Genomic DNA, 21,835 nt, shown 5'->3' with positions numbered 1-21,835 from the left:
TAGCCAAGGTATAGAAACAGCCTAAGTGTCTGACAACGAATGAGTGGACAAGGAAAACGTGGCATGTATTTGTGTTTAAATACAAATGTATTTTACATATGTAAATATGCAAATACTTTACATATATAAATGTATATGTGTAAAGTACATTTTATAAAATGTATATAAATGTATAAATGTATAACATTTATATTAGTGGACACATATATATGATACACTAACATATATCTACAGTACAGATATACATTTATATATGTGTACACAGACATATATATGGTGGAATATTATTCAGCCTCTAAAAAAGAAGGAAATCCTGACATTTGTGACAACATGGATGAACCTAAAGGGCATTATGCTAAGTGAAATAAGCCAGGCAGAGAAAGACAGATGGCACATGGAATTGCTTAAATGTGGAATCTAAAAACAAGTTGAATTCAGAGAGTAGAATGGTGGCTGCCAGGGACTAAGGGAATGGGGGGAAATAGGAAGGAGCTGGTAAAACTACAGTTATAAGATGAATAAGGCCTGAGGTTACAATGTATAACATGTGACTACAGTTAATAATACCATATTTTATAGCTGAAATTTGCTAAGAGAGTAGAACCTAAGTGTTTTTACACACACACACACACACACACACACACACAGAAGGTGAATATATGAGGTGATGGAACTACTGGCGGGAATCCTTCCATAATTCATATGTATATCACCACATTGCATGCTTTAAATATTATCTTTCAATTATACTTTAGTAAGTAAAAAAGATAGCATTTGCTAAAAGAAAGTGCTATAATTTGGCTTCCCTGGAGGCTCTCAGTGGTAAAGAACCCACCTGCCAATGCAGGAGACCCAGGTTTGATCCTTGGGTTGGGAATGTCCCCTGGAGAAGGAAATGGCAACTCACTCCAGTATTTTTGCTTGGGAAATCCCATGGATAGGGGAGCCTGGCAGACTACAGTCCATGGGGTCGCAAAAGAGTCATACAGAACTTAGCGACTAAACAAGATAATTATTCTTTACATGAACAAATTAATTGTACATAATAGAAAATTATTTTAGGAGCTATAAGAACAAATATTTGAAAACCACTGCTCTATGAGATATGAATTAAAAAGAATGTAAGCATGATGACAAATGAGAATTTTTATTTAGGCTGGTAAGTTTCTCTAATACACAGAATGTCCCTTGAGAAAGACATCATTTGTGGACCAGGTCCATGAAATAGTTGGTGTTCCTGTTAGAGAGGCAGTGTGGTTGGGGAAAGAAAACAGGCTCTGCCCCTTCCTGATCTTTCTGACTCTCCATTTTCATTTTCTCTGTAAAATGAAGAATAATCTCAAACCCTATAAGCTTACCATGAGAATCAGAACTAACAGCTATAGTTAAAGACTTAGCTCAGTGCTTGGCAGCACATCACTGGCCCTAAAAGGTAGCCATTATACAGTCTCATACATTTTAGTCTTTGGGTTGAAACTAAAGTTATTTACTGCCTTTTTAAAGGAGAAAATTTAGTTATTAACTCAAACACTTCTGATATGCATTTTAAGATTTTAAGTCATTTTTTCCAATAATAACAACAGATTTTAGATTAGTCATTAGTCCTGCTGGATGTTCTCTGTGAGAACAATGGATGGCACTGTAGGTCAGGAATACAGGCTATACCCACCCACAGTTGGGGATATTATTAATAATGAACAATTCGGTAAGTTAATATTCAGCCAGTATACCATTACTAGACAACATCTGACACATAAATAGTAAAGTCTTAGTCCTGACATCACCTGGGAACTTGTTATAATGCGAATGTTGAGGTCCACCCTTTGCCTTCAGAATTGGAATTCACCATTTAACAAGATTCCCAGGTGATTCAATTGAACATTAAACTGTGAGAAGCACTGGTAAAGAACAGGCTATGAGCAGGGAAGATAGCACCACCAAGTGTATATGTAATTCGGGTGGGAAAGCTGAGTAAGGCAGGACCATAAAGAGCCTAACTTGTAACGACAGACTGATAGATACACATGTCTATAAACACACAACACATACACAGGTGTAGATCACAGTGGTTTTCAACAGGGGGTGGTTCTGCTCCCCGGAAGACACTGGGCAGTGTCTGGAGATATTCTTGGTTGTCACAACTGGTGAGATGCTCCGGGTGGGCGTCTACTGAGGCGAGACCAAGGATGCTGCTAAAACATATTACAGGGCTCCTCACCATAAAGAATCAGTTGGCCCAAAATGTCAGTAGTGCTGAAAATGAAGAAGCCCTAGCATAGATTATACAAACCTATCAATTGGAAAAGGCACTAAGACATAGTAATTGGAACTATTCATGGGAGAAGGAGCAATAATTTGACCTCACAGTTCTGATGGAAGAATTTCATATCTAGATATCTCAAGATCTGTGCTGCTTTCAAGATTATGAGTATCCTGATTAAAAGCTCTCAGATTTCCTTACCTGCTGTTACTAGTAAAACCAGAGTCAATGATAACCTTGTTACATATAAAATTAGTCAGCTTCAATACCTAAAACCTGTTAACATGCAAAGAAAGATAAAGGATACAAAACTATTACTGTTTGGTTTAAATCCCAAGGAAGGAAGCTGCCTCAGGGGACCCTCAATTGCTAAATTGTGACAGCAAAACTTCTCCTTACATGAACTAATTTGTCCGTGAAACCTGAACAGATGTGAGGCTATTTATTATCTTAATCACTCCACTTAATGCACCTATTCACGTAGCTCACTATGGAAGTATTCCAAGGTTTGCTTAGGAGATGGTGCCACAGACCTTACTGGAGCTGTTATATAATATGTGGTAGATGCTCCTTACTGCCTTTCTAAAATTGGAAAACTCTAGAACTTTGGTAACATTTGGCTTCAAAAGTTTTAGATAAGTGATTGTGAACCTGAAATGACTAACATGCAGTCAATACTCAGCAAATATTTGCTGAAAGCATTCAAATATATATTTGAAAAAAAATACACAGTCAAATATATGTGTGTATATACACATACACACACACACACACACACACATACATATATACATCCCTGAAGTGGTAATTAGCAGTGTGACAATTAGTCACACTACACAGTCTGTAGTAGTGTACACACAACAGGTCGGGCTTGCAGCTTGAAATCTTGTAAGACTAACTAACTTTCCAAAGAAACAACTTTCTTCAAGACTATAAACCTCAAACTTTATCCTTCAAAATGTTTCTGGCAAGAAACAGTGAATGATTTAGGATAAACCCATTCACCATACCAGAAACTGCTACTGCTAAGTCACTTCAGTCGTGTCCAACTCTGTGCGACCCCATAGATGGTAGCCACCAGGCTCCCCCGTCCCTGGGATTCTCCAGGCAAGAACACTGGAGTGGGTTGCCATTTCCTTCTCCAATGCATGAAAGTGAGAAGTGAAAGTGAAGTCGCTCAGTCATGTCCAATTCTAGCGACCCCATGGACTGCAGCCCACCAGGCTCCTCCATTCATGGGATTTTCCAGGCAAGAGTACTAGAGTAGGGTGCCATTGCCTTCTCCGACACCATACCAGAAAAGCTGATTCCAATTCAGTAGCATAACTGGTGTCTTGGTCTCTTTCTGTCTGTCTCTCTTTCTCACATATATACACATCCCTGCAGTGTGCAATAGCACCATGTGTAACAAGCACCCAACCGGCCCTGGGATTGATTCATCAGGGCCTCCCTCCTATCATGGATTCTACTGGTTGATGGTTGGGGGTGTAACTCTTTCTGCATATAAATTCCTATCTTCCTCCCTGAAAGGCTTTACCAGACTACCTAAGGTGTGCTCATGGACTGGCCCAGGGAAATAGCAGGTTCTTAAGAAACAAGTAGTAAGGAAACGCCGAGGCATATGTATTCAAATTGTCACTTTTATGTGTCTACCCATGTAAAAAGGAGCTTGGAAACAGATGGGGATACCAGCCGATTTTCAAAAACTACAGAAAAAGATAAATGAACTTGCACCATGCTGAAAAGATGCATCATGCTTGCTTCAAGAAAACACTGAACACAGTGGAAACAACTGAAATGTCTTTAAACTCTTTTTTGCCAGTTTTGGCAATGCCAGGATCCACTGATGACCATTCAATTTTAATGCTCTTTTCATCATATTCCAAACAATCTTCCCTTCCTCGTATCCTAAGAAAACATACCTTCTTCTCATGAAAATGAAATAGCACATGGCATTGTTTAATAAGCTGAAAAGAAATCCTGAAAAGCTTTTGTGAAACTATTCTCTAATAAAATTCTAAGAACTGTGATGTAGAGAGGGGAAAATATTTCACTGCAGTATTGTTAAATACCATCCTAATGCTCATGTGGGAGGAAGAAGCACTTTGCCAGTTTCTGTAACGACTTCACCACCAGCACAGTTTACCATGGACTCTGCCACGGAGTTGTGAAGCCCCACTGCCTTTCAGGAGGGAGCCACCATATTTCTCTTCTCAGGTTCCCATGTGTATCAAATGGGAATGGGGCAGGGCCAGAAACCCTGGGCAAGCCTCCTGCCAAGAGTGTGGATTAGATCATCAGCCAACCCACCCCAGCTTCCACAGAAGTGCACAGGCCACAGCCCTTGGGCCAGCCTGTCAGGTTCTCAAAACAGGAAAAACTAAAAGTGGATCCTCCCCATAAAAAAGTTTGAAAGTTCTTACATCATACAATTATTTTAAACACATTGCCTCTTGCATAGTGTAATTACAGAAGAGCAGATTCGAATCTCAAAAAGGACTCTATTTCCAAGAATACCCCAAGTTAATTTCCCTGTACAATGTTTTAAAAAGAAAGTTCTGTGGGAAGGATTAAAGACTTGCATTGGATAATTAACTCATTCCTAGTAGATAAGATACACTAAAACTCTCTATGCTTGATCAAGAAAACAAATATTTACAACTTTTCACCTATGACAAGTCCTTCAGTTAAATTCTTCAGGGATTCCATCCTATTTTAGCTTCTGTATAACAATACTGCAAAGCTGTAATTACATCCTCTATAATCAGCCCATTCCCAGTGTAATTAGGAGTGCCACAAATTTAAAACTGTGACCTCAATACTGAGGGAAAAAGTGTGTGGAAGAGAGAGTTTATACTGCAAACAATATGTCTTCCATGTTTTATTGACAAATTTAAAACAAAAAAATAACATGTTATCAAAGTCATCATTCAAAGGACTCATGATTCAAAAGGGTTCCTGATAAGAGTTTTTCCTCCATCATTTCTAATATCTGACACTCATCAAGCTCTTTTGTATCAAATCCCACCCTCTTCCCATATGTTATGAAGACTCTAAACCCCTTCAGGTACTTGTCAGTTCCTCTCATTCAACTACCATCCACTGTAGGAATAAAGATAGATGTGCATGGATTCCTGACACAATGTCAGGCTAGTGTAAACCAAGTTTAAACTGGCAAATAGGTCCATTAGTAAAGTGCCTAACTTATAAGCAATGTGAATAAATTTAATCTTAACTAAGAATAAGGAAGCTGATCAAACATTAGTAATCACATATTATAATGTTTCAAGCAAACCATTTGATAAATACAATAATAACCACATTAATAAAACAGATCAACAGCAACAAAACTTCTCAAATGCTTATGGGTCAGCACTATGAGAATCTTAGATGAATTATCTCATTTAGTTTTCACAAATGGCCCCTGGATAATAAAGTAAGTTATCACCTCCAGTTTTCACAGAGGAAACTGAAGCCCAGGGGATGTTAAATAACTGCCCAGGTTAATTAGTTGGTAAGAGTAGGGCCAGTCTTGAAGCTTGGTCCAAGTGAGTCTTAAGCTTGTGCTTGTTTTTACAATCTTCAGGCTACAATGTCTATTGATTATATGTTACACAAGCAATTTAAACCAAACATTCTTGTCCTTACTCTTTCACTAAGGCTCCTGGTGAACGAAAACTGTTAACAATCAATGAGGAGTGGGAAGAAAGCAGGAAGTGGAAAAAAAGAGCAAGATTCCCCACCTCCATCAAATTCAGGAACTCCTTTCCATTACTGTATGAGTTGATACTGTCTAAATTATATACATGTTTACTCACAGCCTGTAAGTTACGAAAGCACCAGTTACAAAATAGAACGCACTCTTGTATTTTTCAGATTAAAAAGGCTGATAGACCAAGAAACTGAGTCCCGGGAGAAGAAGGAGCAGGAAAAAGAGAAGAGGGTCACCGCCCTGAAAGAGGAGCTGACCAAACTGAAGTCTTTTGCTTTGATGGTGGTGGACGAACAACAAAGGCTGACGGCACAACTTGCCCTTCAAAGACAGAAGATCCAGGACCTAACCACAAGTGCAAAGGAAACACATGCTAAACTAGCCCTTGCTGAAGCCAGAGCTCAGGAGGAAGAACAGAAGGCAACCAGACTAGAGAACGAACTGCAAACGCAGACCACAAAATTCCACCAGAACCAAGAAACAGTTATGGCGAAGCTCACCAATGAGGACAGCCAAAATCGCCAGCTTCGACAAAAGCTGGCAGCACTCAGCCGGCAAATTGATGAGTTGGAAGAGACAAACAGGTCTTTACGGAAAGCAGAAGAAGAGCTGCAAGATATAAAAGAAAAAATTAACAAGGGAGAATATGGAAACTCTAGTATCATGACTGAGGTGGAGGAGCTCAGGAAACGTGTGCTAGAAATGGAAGGGAAGGATGAAGAGCTCATAAAAATGGAGGAGCAGTGCAGAGATCTCAATAAGAGGCTAGAAAAGGAAACATCACAGAGTAAAGACTTTAAACTTGAGGTTGAAAAACTCAATAAAAGGATTATGGCTCTGGAAAAATTAGAAGATGCTTTCAGCAAAAGCAAACAAGAATGCTACTCGCTGAAATGCAATTTAGAAAAAGAAAGGATGACCACAAAGCAACTGTCTCAGGAACTAGAGAGTTTAAAGATAAGGATCAAAGAGCTAGAAGCCATTGAAAGTCGTCTGGAAAAGACAGAATTCACCTTAAAAGAGGATTTAACTAAACTGAAAACATTGACTGTGATGCTGGTAGATGAACGGAAAACAATGAGTGAAAAATTAAAGCAAACTGAAGATAAGTTACAAGCTGCTGCTTCTCAGCTCCAAGTGGAGCAAAATAAAGTGACAACAGTTACTGAGAAGTTAATTGAGGAAACTAAAAGGGCACTGAAGTCCAAAACTGATGTGGAAGAAAAAATGTACAGTGTAACCAAAGAGAGAGATGATCTAAAAAACAAACTGAAAGCAGAGGAAGAGAAAGGAAATGATCTCCTATCCAAGGTTAATGTGTTGAAAAATAGGCTTCAATCCCTGGAAGCAATTGAGAAAGATTTCCTAAAAAACAAATTAAATCAGGATTCTGGTAAATCCACAACAGCATTACACCAAGAGAACAATAAGATTAAAGAGCTTTCTCAAGAAGTGGAGAGACTGAAACTGAAGTTAAAGGATATGAAAGCCATTGAGGATGACCTCATGAAAACTGAAGATGAGTACGAGACTCTGGAACGAAGGTATGCTAATGAACGCGACAAAGCTCAGTTTTTATCTGAAGAGCTGGAGCATGTTAAAATGGAACTTGCCAAGTACAAGTTAGCAGAAAAGACCGAGTCCAGCCATGAACAATGGCTTTTCAAAAGGCTTCAAGAAGAAGAAGCTAAGTCAGGTCACCTCTCAAGAGAAGTGGATGCACTGAAAGAGAAAATTCATGAATACATGGCAACTGAGGACCTGATATGTCACCTCCAGGGAGATCATTCAGTTCTGCAAAAGAAACTCAATCAACAAGAGAACAGGAACAGAGATTTAGGAAGAGAGATTGAAAACCTCACTAAAGAGTTAGAGCGGTATCGTCACTTCAGTAAGAGCCTCCGGCCCAATCTCAATGGAAGAAGAATCTCTGACCCTCAAGTATTTTCTAAAGAAGTTCAGACAGAAGCAGTAGACAATGAGCCACCTGATTATAAGAGTCTCATTCCTCTGGAACGAGCTGTCATCAATGGTCAGTTATATGAGGAGAGTGAGGACCAGGATGAGGACCCTAATGATGAGGAGTCTGCGCTTTCCTTCAAATGCAACTCATCCACTCCCTGTCCTGTTAACAGGAAGCTCTGGATTCCTTGGATGAAATCCAAGGAGAGCCATCCTCAGAATGGCAAAATACAGACTAAACCCAATGGCAACTTCATGCAACCCGGAGATTTAGTCCTAAGCCACACACCTGGGCAACCACTTCATATAAAGGTTACTCCAGACCATGTCCAAAACACAGCCACTCTTGAAATCACAAGTCCGACCACAGAGAGTCCTCACTCTTACACAAGCACTGCAGTGATACCAAACTGTGGCACCCCAAAGCAAAGGATCACCATCCTCCAAAATGCCTCCATAACACCAGTGAAATCAAAAACCTCTGCTGAAGGCCTGATGAATTTAGAGCAAGGCATGTCCCCAATTACCATGGCAACCTTTGCCAGGGCACAGACCCCAGAGTCCTGTGGTTCCATAACTCCAGAAAGGACAATGTCACCTATTCAGGTGTTGGCTGTTACTGGTTCAGCTAGCTCCCCTGAGCAGGGACGCTCTCCCGAGCCGATAGAGATCAGTGCCAAGCACGCAATTTTCAGAGTCTCCCCTGACCGGCAGTCATCATGGCAGTTTCAGCGTTCAAACAGTAACAGTTCAAGTGTGATAACTACTGAGGATAATAAAATCCACATTCACTTAGGAAGTCCTTACATGCAAGCTGTAGCCAGCCCCGTGAGACCTGCCAGCCCTTCAACACCACTGCAGGATAACAGAACTCAAGGCTTAGCTAATGGGGCACTAAACAAAACAACCAGTAAAGTCACCAGCAGCATTACTATCACACCAACAGCCACACCTCTTCCTCGACAGTCACAAATTACAGTAAGTAATATATATAACTGACGACCCTTCCTTATCCGGTTTATACTGATATTGCAAGGAACTCAGTCCTTTTTAATTATCCCTCCACATCCCCCCAAAGACTGACTGAACTTGTACTTTGGGAAGGTTTATGCATGAACTATCCAAGAGTATCTGAAACTAACTGTTGCCTGCATAGTCGTATCAAGTGTGCACTTACTGTATATCTTTTCATTTACATACCCTGTATGGAAAATATTTAGTCTGCACTTGTTTAAATACATCTTTATGTATTTCATTTTCCATAACTCACATTAATTTGACTGCAACTTGTCTTGGTGAAATACTTTAACATTATAAAGCAGTAAATAATTTGTTATTTTTACCATTGCTTGCTGAATTTTCTTTTGGTCATTCTGTGTTTTTTTTTTGTTTTTTTTTTTGCATGTATAATAGAATTTTATTTCCTGTTCATAATGTCTATTAATTCTTCATTAAACACAAACAGGACCTATTTCCCATTTATAGTCAACTTCTGATCAGGTATTAGAGGAGAAGGAAGTACCTGAAATAAATAAAATTTTATGGCTCTTTGATTTCAAGGTGAACTACAAGATCTCACAGGAGCAAACTTGACTTCACGCTTGAGATGTATCCTAATATCCCTGGTGCCCAGCACAGTATTTAGCACATATTAGGAATTTAGAAACTTAATAAAATGTTTACTCATAATCGCTGAATAAAATAATATTAATTTGCTTTTGTGAGCATGTATGAGCTGAGGCATGTCAGGTGAAAGAAAGAAGTGTGTTAGGAAGCCAGAAAAAGCACCTTTGGAAATACAAGTTACCTTGACAATCAAGAATTGACTGTGTTTCTACCATACATTAAAAATCCCCTTAAAATGTTTGTCTACATCTAAACAGCCACTAAAACATATGCTAGAATCAGCCTAGAATTAGCCACTAAAACATATGCTCTTGAACACTCTGCTTCGAACCAAAAATGTCATTATTGTTCTTTTCTCCTATTTGGCTCCCAGAATAGTTTGAACTACTTAAGGTAGCTGCTTCCTACCTTACTTGTTAGTGGTCTGCAGTCAGAAGCTTAAATTTGACTGTAGGTTGTTGTTTTTTTTTTAACCTCCCAACAAGCAAATAAAAAGCAAAGATAGTTACAAACATAAGTTATAGAAAAGGCATATTTTTTAAAATACTGTATGTTAGTTGAGGAAGTTTCTTCTGTGATTATTGTTATATGATTTTCAAGGTAGGTGAGAAAAACTCAGTAATCCTTAAAGAAAGAAAAAGCATCCTAGGAATTCTGATACCAGGACTGTCAGCATAATCTGTACCTCTGTAGCAGAGAACAACAGCTTTCAGAGGAACATTTCATATTACAAATCTGGTCCCCAAGCCACATTCCAAAAACATGATTTCAGACAAAGTAGCTCACTGCCATTTTCCCTTTTCCAACCTCATAACTGTTAATTTAGTGTGGTCAATTTTATTGCCAGTTATTGATTTTAAACACAATTCATTTAGACACCCAGGAAAACTGTGAAGATCTTTAGAAGTAAAAGCCATCTTTCACAATTATCCTCCTTTTCCTGCAAAATCAATTTCATGATAGCAAAGCAAGGATTTGTTGACAGAAACACTTCCATGGTGATGAACTGCAACACCAACGCTGTGGGCTTGCATCATCATTAAATAAATTTGGATGAAAGCTGAGGTTAGTGATGAATGAGAAAGCTTCTGTTTAAACACATTTATCATGGGAATCGGCAGTGACCCAACTGTATTACAGAATACATGATGGTCTAAATGTTTTCCAAAACTGTTTTTAAGTTACCTTGGATTAGAACTTTAGAAGAAACTACAACTGTTATTTTATATCTTTTAAAGTAGACACTGATAATGTTGCTACATGGGATATCTTTTAAGATAATAATCAAGAGAGTACATATTAAGTTTTGGTGAATAGTGATCAACTAATAAAAAACAGAAATAGTTTATAATCAACTAATAATAAACAGAAACTAGAAAGAATTAAAATACAAAGTCTTCCCACCATTTCCCAACTTTGTCACATAATGGCATAAACAGAAAACACACTGGATGGATAAAGAGGCAGAGGTGATGAGCTGAGGGACTCCTGTCACGCCCAGGTTCCTCCCGGCTGCCCCAAGTACTGAGGAAAAGATCCATTTTTGGCACACTTGTAACTAAGAGTTTGAGAGGCTCTGGACTATTCATTAGTTGAACTGTTTTGTAAGGATTCAATTTCTTATCTTATGTGAGCCAAGCAATTTTATATAATAAAGTTAATACCCCAAGTCCTGTGCTCTATGATTATAATGCACAAATTCTCATTTCATCATCCTGCTCCAGATATTAACTACAAATAGGCTTCCCAAGTAATTAACATTATTGGAAATCTACTGGACTTTCAAGGAACTGAACTTCTTTTAGAGGTTCCTCTACTAGGACTACTTTGGTGTAACAATTCATATCCACATCAAAATGTACGAACACTGTCGTATTAATAACATATAGATTACTAAAAGTGCTACTAATCAAAGTTTATGGTAAAGAGAGCATCATCTCTTAAAAAAAAAGTTTCTTTTCCATAAAATCATACAAAGAATGACACAGACAACATTTTTGGCCTTTAATTTCAAAAATAATTCTTCATAACTCTGTGTGCTTGTGTGTGCATATGTGTATGTGGGGTTCCAGGACTTTCTTTTTATTGCACATAAAATCACAGACGAATCCTGAAAACTAGGAAGGAGAGAGGAAATGTCACTGGAAAATCTTCATATGAGATATGTGGAAGTGGAGGGTTGTGTTCTTGAAGAAAAGAAGGCCCTTGAGAGGCTCATAGGAGACATGATTGTTTCTATAAACATCTGAAAAAATATCTTCCTTTCATTTCATCTGAGGTCCTAACTTCAGAACCAAGATTCATTTTACTCAGTCCCTGATCCTTTTAACTTTTTGAGCTGCAGCATTCTATCACAGTTTTGAATGATTCTATTTTATGACATTTTATTTTATTTTGTCATTTTATTTTAATGACATTCTTCTTGCCTTTTAAGACCATTTCCAAAGCTTTCCCAAGGAGGCCACTGCTCTGAGTTATCCTTACAAGAAGGACATTATACATTACAACAACTGGATCTTTACATACAAAGGAAAGTCTCTCTATGTGTTCAAGATGATGACAGGATTATATAAATTCTGTTAGTACTTAGAGAGTTTCTACAACTACATTTCAGAATGCCAAGACATTAGGCAAAGGATAAGCTAGGTTGTACTGTGAGATGACCATAAAAGGGGTATTTAATTTAAAACTTTTAGACTTGTAGTATAAAGATTCTGTGATCTTTATTGACTAAAATATAACTCCATACAAAAACATTTTTCACAGCTGTTTGATATTTAATCTTTACCAAGTGAGTCTCCTTTGAAACTTGTTAGACAAAGGCAGGGAGAGAGCTTTAATAACACTCTAGTTTCCCTACATTTTGGCTTCTGATATTGTCTTTTCCTCCAGATAATAATTTTGCTTTGCAATCCTAAGAGAAAAAATAATTAGGCAATAATGCATGCCCAAAACAATAGGATCTACATTTCTCAAAGTAAAATTCAAAACACATTATGAAAATCCCTTGATGTCCTACCCAGAGTTATCAAATCCCAGTCTCTGAGGGTAGGGCCCAGGAAGCTGCATTTTTTTAACAAGTTCCTCTGCTGATTCTTATCTACTTAAAGAAGGACTTGGGCTTCCCATGCAGCACTGATGGTAAAGGACCCACCTGCCAATGCAGGAGACATAAGAGACACAGGTCTGATCCTTGGGTCAGGAAGATCCCCTGGAGGAGAGCAAGGCAACCCACTCCAGTATTCTTGCCTAGAGAATCCCATGGATAGAGGAGCCTGGTGGGCTACAGTCCATAGCGCTGCAAAGAGTTGGACATGACTAAAGCCACTCAGACATATCTACTGATATATTGATAAACACTAGCAAATACGTTCTGACTCTAGTCTTGCTCTATCAGAATGAATTACACCTGTTTCAGGAAGTGTGACTATTCCACCCTCTAGTGGCTGGCATGACAAACATGGCTTATTCTCCAGGTTTTCTTTTTATTCAAAAGAAAAGCTCAATAAAAACTGCCATTTTATAAGGTGGGAAGGTTCCCAGTTTTACAACAGTAGCAAAGCATACATGTCTGAATCTTTGAGCAGTAGCAGGCTGTCTGACAACTACAAGCTCTGTTTCACCTTCAGGTCCCTGGGCCTCAACATAACCCTACAGCATTTCTTGGGAATGGTCCAGAACATACATTAAAGAGAGCAGTTTGGATGAGCCAAAACAAAGGACTCCTTTCACCTTAGGCCACAGTGAAGCAAAGCCAAGAAAGAATAAGGAAGATAAGTGGTTCAATAAAATCCCCAAACCTTAAAATTCATTTTCATTTAGATTAAGCTCCAAGTCCTTTCCTTTGTAACTGGTGGATCCTTCTACTGTGCAGTCAGAGCAGGTAACTCCCAAAGGCAAGGCTGTAGGGTAAAGAATCCTTAGGGAGTCGAGCAAGTTAACCAACCAACACACTTCTAAGTACCCTATAATCTGATAATACATTAACGCTGTTCATATGGCAACACATACAACTCTGTCAATATTCTATCAGGACACCAGGTTTTACAACACTTAGAACAGTGCCATAAAAATATAATCTGGGCTAACCTTTAGCACTGCAGTCAGAAATCTGACAGATAATCCTCTTGTGGCCTCATTTTAAAATTTATTTTTGTCACAAAATTACTGGTCAAGAGAAATAAAATTTATCGAGTTACGTGAGATAATTTTTTGAAAGCCTAAAAGTTGTATTTTAGTGAGTTCCTTTTCCCACATAGCCAAGTGGTTCTGTATGATATTTTTGTGAGGTTACCTAAAACACACCCTTTTTTTTGCCTATCAGTTTTGTTTCTTTTTCAAAGGCTAGTCATCTCTGAATAATCAACAATAGGCCCTACAGATCTACAAAGGCTGTCTCACTCTCTGCCATTCTTTAGGCCTCTGGAAGGGTGGAGTAAGATTACTGACATAGCACCCCTGTCTCAGTGACATGCACAGCATCTCAGCATTAGTGTCTCTTCAAAGAGCCACCGTGGACACACCGGATCTATCCACTGATAGTGACAAACTGAACGGGGCGGGTGCTAAGGAGGAAGGTTCACTGTCCCTCAAGAGCTGCCTATACCTGATACACAGAGATGAGAATCTGGAACCAGACTAAAACAAGCCTCAAAGCAACTTTAAAAATCTGCGCTGAGGAGTTTCATTGCATAAGGCTTGTTTCTACTAATTTGATAGATAGGCCTAGAGCACATGCATATTTGAAAGTTTTTGTTTGTATTAATACCTTTTACCTTTGTCTCTTTCAAAGATACCATACTACAAACCAGTATTTTCAGATGAGCTTTCCATTCTTCACATGCCTTTGGAAGAAATAGAAGTCTAGACAACCAACCAACTTTGCTTTGGTGGGCAAAATGGGGGAAAGGTGGGTTTCAGCAGGATTCCTAAGAACTTAAGAAATAACCCTTTACTGTTTAGAACTTTCTAAAGTCTTCTGTGAGGAGTTTCAATCCCATTTTTATTAGCTTATAATACAGAATCATTACAAGTGATTCTATGTCTTCTATGAGGATACAAGCACCATTCATTCCTCAACAAATCACTTACAAGAATGAACCCACAAACATTTATGAAACACCTAATATTTACTCATTGCTGTGCAAGACAGCTATGCAGGTGATAAGATTTAGAATCTAAGGCAAGAGTTAAGAACTACCTTAAAAGGTAATTAAGAGCACAATACAGAAAAGGAATTCTATAGATAGCAAGTTCTTTGGAGGAGGAATAGATTACCCTGGACAGGGTTCAGGGGTCAGGTTTCAGACACAGATAGGATCTGACTGGAGGAGAGGTAGCTGTCTGAGAGAGAAGGAAAACTAGGACAGAGATTCCAGGAGGCTCTCAGAGCAGAGGTGCGGGGGCAGGCAGGAGAGCAGAAAACCAGCATTCGAGGAACAGCGAGTGATACAGTGTGGCTGACATTGACACGGCTGGGGAGTGGTCACAAAGAGTTGGACACGACGGAGCGACTGAACAACAAGATGCAAAGGGCGCAGTATTGTCAGAACTTGAAGGTCCTTGACTACCATGCTAGGGCACTCTGTCCTCAAAGACGTTCTCTGGGTAGTGAGATCAGAGAAAACTAATGCTTTATACACTGTTATTTTATTTCGTAATAACCCTGTAAAGTGGATATCATCACGATTTTAGAGATGAAGCTATCTCAGCGCAAGGGGGAAGCATAATAAATCGTATCTAATCCAGCTCAGAACACAGACCGGGCGCCTAACATTAGCTGCCTATGCTCTGCCTCACAGTCTGCCGCTTCAGCCAGAACACTCAGAACACCCCTACATACACACACAGGGCTTTTCCCTGCCTCCTCCCCACTGCTCTGCTGCTGCTGCTAAGTCGCTTCAGTCGTGTCCAACTCTGTGCGACCCCATAGACGGCAGCCCACCAGGCTCCCCCATCCCTGGGATTCTCTAGGCAAGATCACTGGAGTGGGTTGCCATTTCCTTCTCCAATGCATGAAAGTGAAAAGTCAAAGTGAAGTCGCTCAGTTGTGTCCGACCAGCAGCAACCCTATGGACTGCAGCCTACCAGGCTCCTCTGTCCATGGGGTTTTCCAGGCAGGAGTACTGGAGTGGGGTGCCATTGCCTTCTCCACCCCACTGCTCTACCTGGAGAGAATTCTCTGCTCTAATCTAGTGATCTACAGTGAAAGGTCTGGCTCAAGCTTGACCTCTTCTGAAAGCTTCCAAGATCACCATAGACGAGAGCAGCAATCTGCCTCTTCTTTCAACTCCTCCCATCTGCAGACCACTGTTAAGAGCAAATGAAGGCCAAGCCCCACACCAATGGGCAGGCTTGGGGAAGACTGACTGGGGATGATGCTGTGGATAGAAGATGCGAGAAAGCAAGACCAAGGAGAGGTACAAGTTGTCAGGGAGCACTAAAGCTGCAGTCCAGCCCCACTCTATCCTAAAACAGGAATCTGTAAGCAAAAGCACAAACTCCAGGAGTGAAGAATGAGTTTGGACAGGCTATCAGTCTGTGAAGAACAGAAGTACCTGATCTCCTCAGAGGTGGCTGGAGTGAAAAGCATCAGAAATGAGTGACAATGATCCACAGAAGCAACATCACAACCACACACATCAAAGTTTGTAAGCAGGTGGCCACGTTGACAGTCCTGACAGTCCTGACCCAAAATCTCCAGAGAAGGCAATCTAGGGATCAAGGTCTAGTCATCAAAAAGACAAGCACCACCAGCTTAGCCCAGAGGTGGTGAGACTTCTGCCTTTGCAGAACCCTAGAAAATCTTCCTGGGATGGCATACCCTAATTTAGGGTTTCCATTTCTCAAGCAGCATCATGACTTATAAGAAAAGACTTAAGATCCCAAAATCACTTTACAAAAAAAGAACTGTGTATTTTTTGAGCTCGGGGAGAAGTGTTAGGGTTCAACCTTGCATGCATGCATGCTCAGTCGTTTCAGTCATGTCCGACTCTTTGAGGCCTCATGGACTGTAGCCTGCCAGGCTTCTCTGTCCATGGGATTCTCCAGGCAAGAATACTGGAGTGGGCAGCCATGCCCTCCTCCAAAGGATCTTCCTGACTCAGGAATCAAACCCGCATCTCCAGCATTGTAGGCAGATTCTTTACCCATTGAGCCACATGGGAAGCCCAGGGTTCAACCTTGTCAGTCTCTAAATTCTGCTTCCAATTCAGAATTAAATAACTGTAAACTTAGGGAGTTATCACAAATAAAATTGTCATTTTAGAGAAAAATCTTCATATTGATCTCCAATTATCTCTCACAACAATTGCTGTTTAGTTGCTAAGTTGTGTCTGACTCTTTTTGCAACCCCATGGACTGTATCCTGCCAGGCTCCTCTGTCCCTGGGCTTTTCCAGGCAAGAGTACTGGAGCAGGTTGCCATTTCCTCATCCAGGGGACCTTTCTGACTCAGGGATCGAACCCAGATCTCCTGCATTGCAGGCAGATGCTTTACCATCTGAGCCACCAGGGAAGCCTGAGCTACCAGGGAAGCCCCTTATAACAATTAAGTACATATAAAGACCTGCTTCAATGCAGCCACTCAAAGCAATTCCTCAAGAACAAATTACCAGCCTTTACCATTTAGTCAGTTGGCTGTTTTTTTCCCTTCTCTTTTTTAAAAAAAGAGCTATTTCTTTTCTGTTCTCTACCTTTTAATGGAGTTCTTGCTTAAATTCACTGATACCAGTCAGTTTTGAGGCCTCAGAGAAATATCATTTTATAGAAAGAGGAGTTAAAACTGCAATAGATCCCTAAAGAGTCCATTACATGAGAAACATTTAAACACCTGACAGGTCCCTTCAGGGTAGCCGGGATCACTCTGAGAAGGACAATCTCTCTCACAGTGACAGACCCAAGCAGCACAATTTTTTATATAAAAGTTTATTCTGATTATAATAATACATATATATTGCAAAAATTTTAGAAAATATAAATGCTGCTGGAGTTGCTGATTTTAGCTTCTAAGAAGCGTAATGAGAGGACTAGGGAGAACAATGGACAATTAATACTATTTTCTTAGGCCGACCTATCAACTATGGCTCTATTCCAGGCGTTCTCAGACTGCCAATAAGGAAGGAAATGTGCTATAGGGGGACCATCCTGTAGTTACTGAACACCCCTGTGCTAAGGAGTGGCAGACCCCCTCAGAGACTGCAAGTTTAAGTAATCTGTCTCCTCAGCCCAAACATAATGGCCCAGGGGCCAGCCTGGTGACCACAGGAGAGGGGCAGGGTTTCCCTCCCCTCAGAGAGCCAATCAATATACCTGGAAAACGGCTCAATCACTGTGCATTGTTCAAGTACTGGAAAGAAACGTCTCCTTAGAGGGCTACTCTCAGAACTAGTCACACTCTTATCAGTTATTAAGACAGGCAGCCTTGTAGTGGGAATGTGGGCATAAAAGTCACCTCTCAGGCTTTGGGAAAAGTATACACAAGTACCCATGCTGGGAGAAGGAAAAAGTGGCAGGTGAGGGGGAATCACATTTTCTCCCTGGGCTGCCTCAGCCACTTGAATGGTATCAGCAGTTTTTCTATGATGATTCTCAAAGCAGCATCTCCAAGTTTTCAATGCCTACCAAACAGCTGCACATGGAAGATGGGGCTGCACTTCAAACTGGGCATGTGCCTAGACCCCTGGGCTCTGTCACTCTTGGACTGCTCTCTGGATTGCTTTGTCTCACTTCTGGTGGTGGTCCACCACCTTCCCTGTCCCCCAGGGTCAACATCTGAGTCCTATTCTCCGTATCTCTGCTCATCCTCTAGATCCAGCCGACCACTCTGCCCTGGTATCTCTCCCTCTGCCCTCTCTCTTTTATGTGTGCCAGTACTCCCCACAACCAGACTTCAGAACGGATGCTACTGTAAAATAGTTAAACTATTGGATTTAACCCCATACCTCTAATACAACCTTCACTTGTGTTGCTGGTGATCTTTCTACAGCACTGTCCTGACCATGGCAATTCTCCAGTCCCTCGCCTCAAAACCGCATTTATTTAGCACTTACATTACTGAGTGGCCCAAATCCAAACTTTCAATCAGGCCTCCACCTGTCACCTCCTCTCCCTTTGAAACTCTGGACATAATGTGTGCCCTCACCAGGACGCTGTACTGACCATCTCCTCACACACCACAGGCCTTCTAGCGCTATGCCTTTGCTCATGCAGTTCCTCGGACAATAATGTTCTTCTCTCTTCGTTCCTTTACTGAAATCTTACTCCTACCTTAAGTGTCAATTCCTCCAGAAAATTATTTTTCTCAATTTTCCTCTGAGTTTCCACAAAACATTTCTGTTTATACTTTTATTATAGCACCTAATTTTGCCTCACTATACACTCTTACACTATATGCCCCTCTTACACTATAATCCTATAATCTCTTGAATAAGAATAAGCTGTCATTTATTGCTTGAAACTCTCATATTAATGTTTCTCAAAATGCAGTCACTGATCACATTTATCAGAATTACCAAGGCCTCCACAGATTTCCACATACCCAGACCTGTGAAATCCAATGCAAGGAATCTGCATCTTAACAAGCTGCCTGGCTCATTCTTGGGTTTATAAAAGTTAAGAACCACTGTATTACATTATCCAGGACTTAAATACTGCTGGTAATAGGAGCTCAGCAAAAGTGCACAGGTCTAACAACACACCTGGGGGCCACAGTTGACTTGCATTTGTTGTTTTCATAGAATCACTGAATGTCAGGGTCAAAGGGCTTTATGGATGGTACAACTGCTTCAATTTTTGAACAATTAAAAGACAGAAAAAGACAAGACAGAATATGCTTTCAAATAAACTCTAAAAAAGAAAGACAATGAATAGACTAAGCAGGATGAGGACAGAAAAGGATATGTGAAGGTTTTCTGGGCCAGAGGTGGTTAGAAACACAGCCCAGTAACTGGCACTGCCTGGTCAACTGCTGGAACTATGCTTAGCAATATGTTTCCAAGAATTAATTGGAGAGATGGGAGAGCAAGAGATGAAGCAGAAAAACAAGAAATATAAAATAACCAAAGAAGATAAATTATTGTTATGATCAAGAAATGAGTACCTTAAGAACAGATACAAAGAATAAGACAAGTAAAAAAGAAAAGAAAAAAGCAAAGATAATAATGTTGACATTAGTAACAACTAGCACTTTGGATATGCCAGGGACTTTCCTACACAGTATCTCTACCCGCTAAGGAACTTGCAAGTCGGCAGTCTAATCCTAAGGGTTACAAGATGAGGAAACTACGGTCCGCCACAGGCTGACTGGCTTGATCAAGCACACACAGACAGTGGTGCCAGAACCGGAAGTGAGACCCGCCCAGGTCTACCTGGCGCCGCAGCCAGTGCTCTAGTCACTAACCCAAGGCTCTTGTAAAATATAAGCTGGAGGATGATTTTTAAAAGAATGAGAAAGAGGGGAGTGGGTACCAAAATAGAAGAAAAAGAAAAAAGCTGAGGTGAAAAACCTGACAGATGAATAAAAAGAAAGGGGATAAACAAAACAGTTCAAGGTTAGTATATTTGAACATCCTATTTCTAAATGGGATGCTATGTGTCTGGACACAAAAATGGAAGTAACTAGGTTAGGAAGGATTTTTGAAAACTGTATTTCGATGCTTATTCTTAGACTACCCATGGTGTAATTACCACAGAAAGACTGGGAGGTGACTAGGTACAACCACAAACCATGTTACATTATAAAACGAAGGCATCAATTTCCTCTAGCCTTCACCTCAGAAACTGGACAACTCTTAAATATAAATCACAGCACAGCAGTTCTATTTAAAACCAAACGTTCTCTCACACGACATTAGTGGGAATGAGCTAATGAAACTACAGAGTTTCCTTTAGAAGGACCGTTTGCCATATAAAACTAAAATTTTAGTGACAAAGTTTTATTGTATAATGAAGAAGTTCTGAGAAAAATCAAGAGAAAAAAGCCAAAGCAGCATATGAAATTCTGGGCTATCTGCCAGATTCATTATCTGTTGTTTCCTTTAAAAAAAAAAATTAGCAGTGATTTACCAAACAATACAAAAGACAAAAGAAGGCAATAATATTCCAAAGACATTTTTTCTCAATTTAGTATTTCCTTTTTTTCATCACCATATCCATCATCATTACTTATGTACTTTCCCATAAACAGAGATAAAAACAAAAATACAAAACACTGTCATTCTGATAAGACCAGGGCCTTGACCAAGCATTCCATAGCTGGGTTCCTAAGCAAGTCAGGCAGCCCTGAACCTGCCCCTCCCTTGCCTACCCCAGTGACCACAGATGAAAACCACTCATGGTCTCTGGAAGTCCTGAGCCTTTCAACCTCTAGAGTTAAAGGTGTAATGAGGGCCCTGCAGTCCCTGGAGTCAAGAACACTCCTGATGGAACACAGCTTTCTTACACAATATGTTGCCAATACATCTCCAAAAAGTTCAAAGTACTTACAAAGTACTTACACAGTTAATTTCATTTAGAAGAAAGGAAACATTCTGACTCCAGCTGTATAACTAGGATCTGATAGTTTCTTCATACAAGGAAACTAATTTTGTTCTGGTGTTTGCCCTCCAAGATAGTGTGAAGGAGCACAAGAATCAAGTAGAAATTGGATTGAAGAACTGAGATTTTGAATAAAACATTTTCACCTTTCAGTACTTCTTTTGGTCATTAAGGCTCACTACCATCTCATGACTTGCTGTAATCACAATCATATAGATAGCTCCATTTCTTTTAAGAACCCACAGGCTAAACAAGCTAACATTTTAAGAACTTAATGAATTCTCCTTTTCTTTCTACTGTTACCTAAATATAAGTGAGGCCTCTGCCTCTCTGAACTCAGCATCTTTCAAACTTGTAATCCATTCCAAACCCCAATCTCCATGTTAAACTGAGTTAAACATTAAAAAAAAAAAAAAAAAAAAAAACCCATAGACTTTTCTTCTATGAATGAGCTTTCCAACTTGCTTAATCTCCTCCAAGACATCTGCTTTCTGATGAAACCCAGGAACCTCCAATTCTTATTCACTGTGTGGTCTTAAAAGAGCCATATGCATCGATTCCTCCTGCAATATGCTCTCCAAATTTGGATAAAGCTTTCTTGGAGCTATTTGACATAGTGTTCTATAAAAATGATCCAAGAGATGACACATTTTAACGCTCTCTACCTCATTTATTGAAACATGTCCAAGTATAAAATTCATATAAACAAAAAAAAGATAGCTTTTTTTTTTTTTTTAAGAT

General features: G+C 39.8%; 2 protein-coding genes across 5 annotated transcripts in view; one reads left to right on the top strand and one right to left on the bottom strand.

Annotated features, from left to right (window-relative positions):
• Window positions 1-21,835, bottom strand: part of CMSS1 (cms1 ribosomal small subunit homolog) — a 389,262-nt gene that overhangs the window by 351,758 nt on the left and 15,669 nt on the right. The window lies entirely within an intron of this gene.
• Window positions 1-21,835, top strand: part of FILIP1L (filamin A interacting protein 1 like) — a 115,068-nt gene that overhangs the window by 89,497 nt on the left and 3,736 nt on the right. For 2 of the 3 annotated variants that reach the window (XM_025282530.3, XM_006047794.4), the window contains one exon: window positions 6,137-9,276. In XM_025282530.3, the coding sequence (XP_025138315.2) occupies window positions 6,137-8,933 (2,797 nt within the window). In that variant the 3' untranslated portion in view covers window positions 8,934-9,276. Of the gene's footprint in view, window positions 1-6,136; window positions 9,277-21,835 lie in introns of those variants that run through there. The other variant, XM_044940886.2, reaches the window with a different exon arrangement.

Source organism: Bubalus bubalis, chromosome 1 (assembly GCF_019923935.1).
Source record: "Bubalus bubalis isolate 160015118507 breed Murrah chromosome 1, NDDB_SH_1, whole genome shotgun sequence".
Classification (NCBI taxonomy): Eukaryota; Metazoa; Chordata; class Mammalia; order Artiodactyla; family Bovidae; genus Bubalus; species Bubalus bubalis.
The sequence above is the reverse complement of the archived record's forward strand: the minus strand, read 5'-3'. Positions and strand labels throughout refer to the sequence as shown.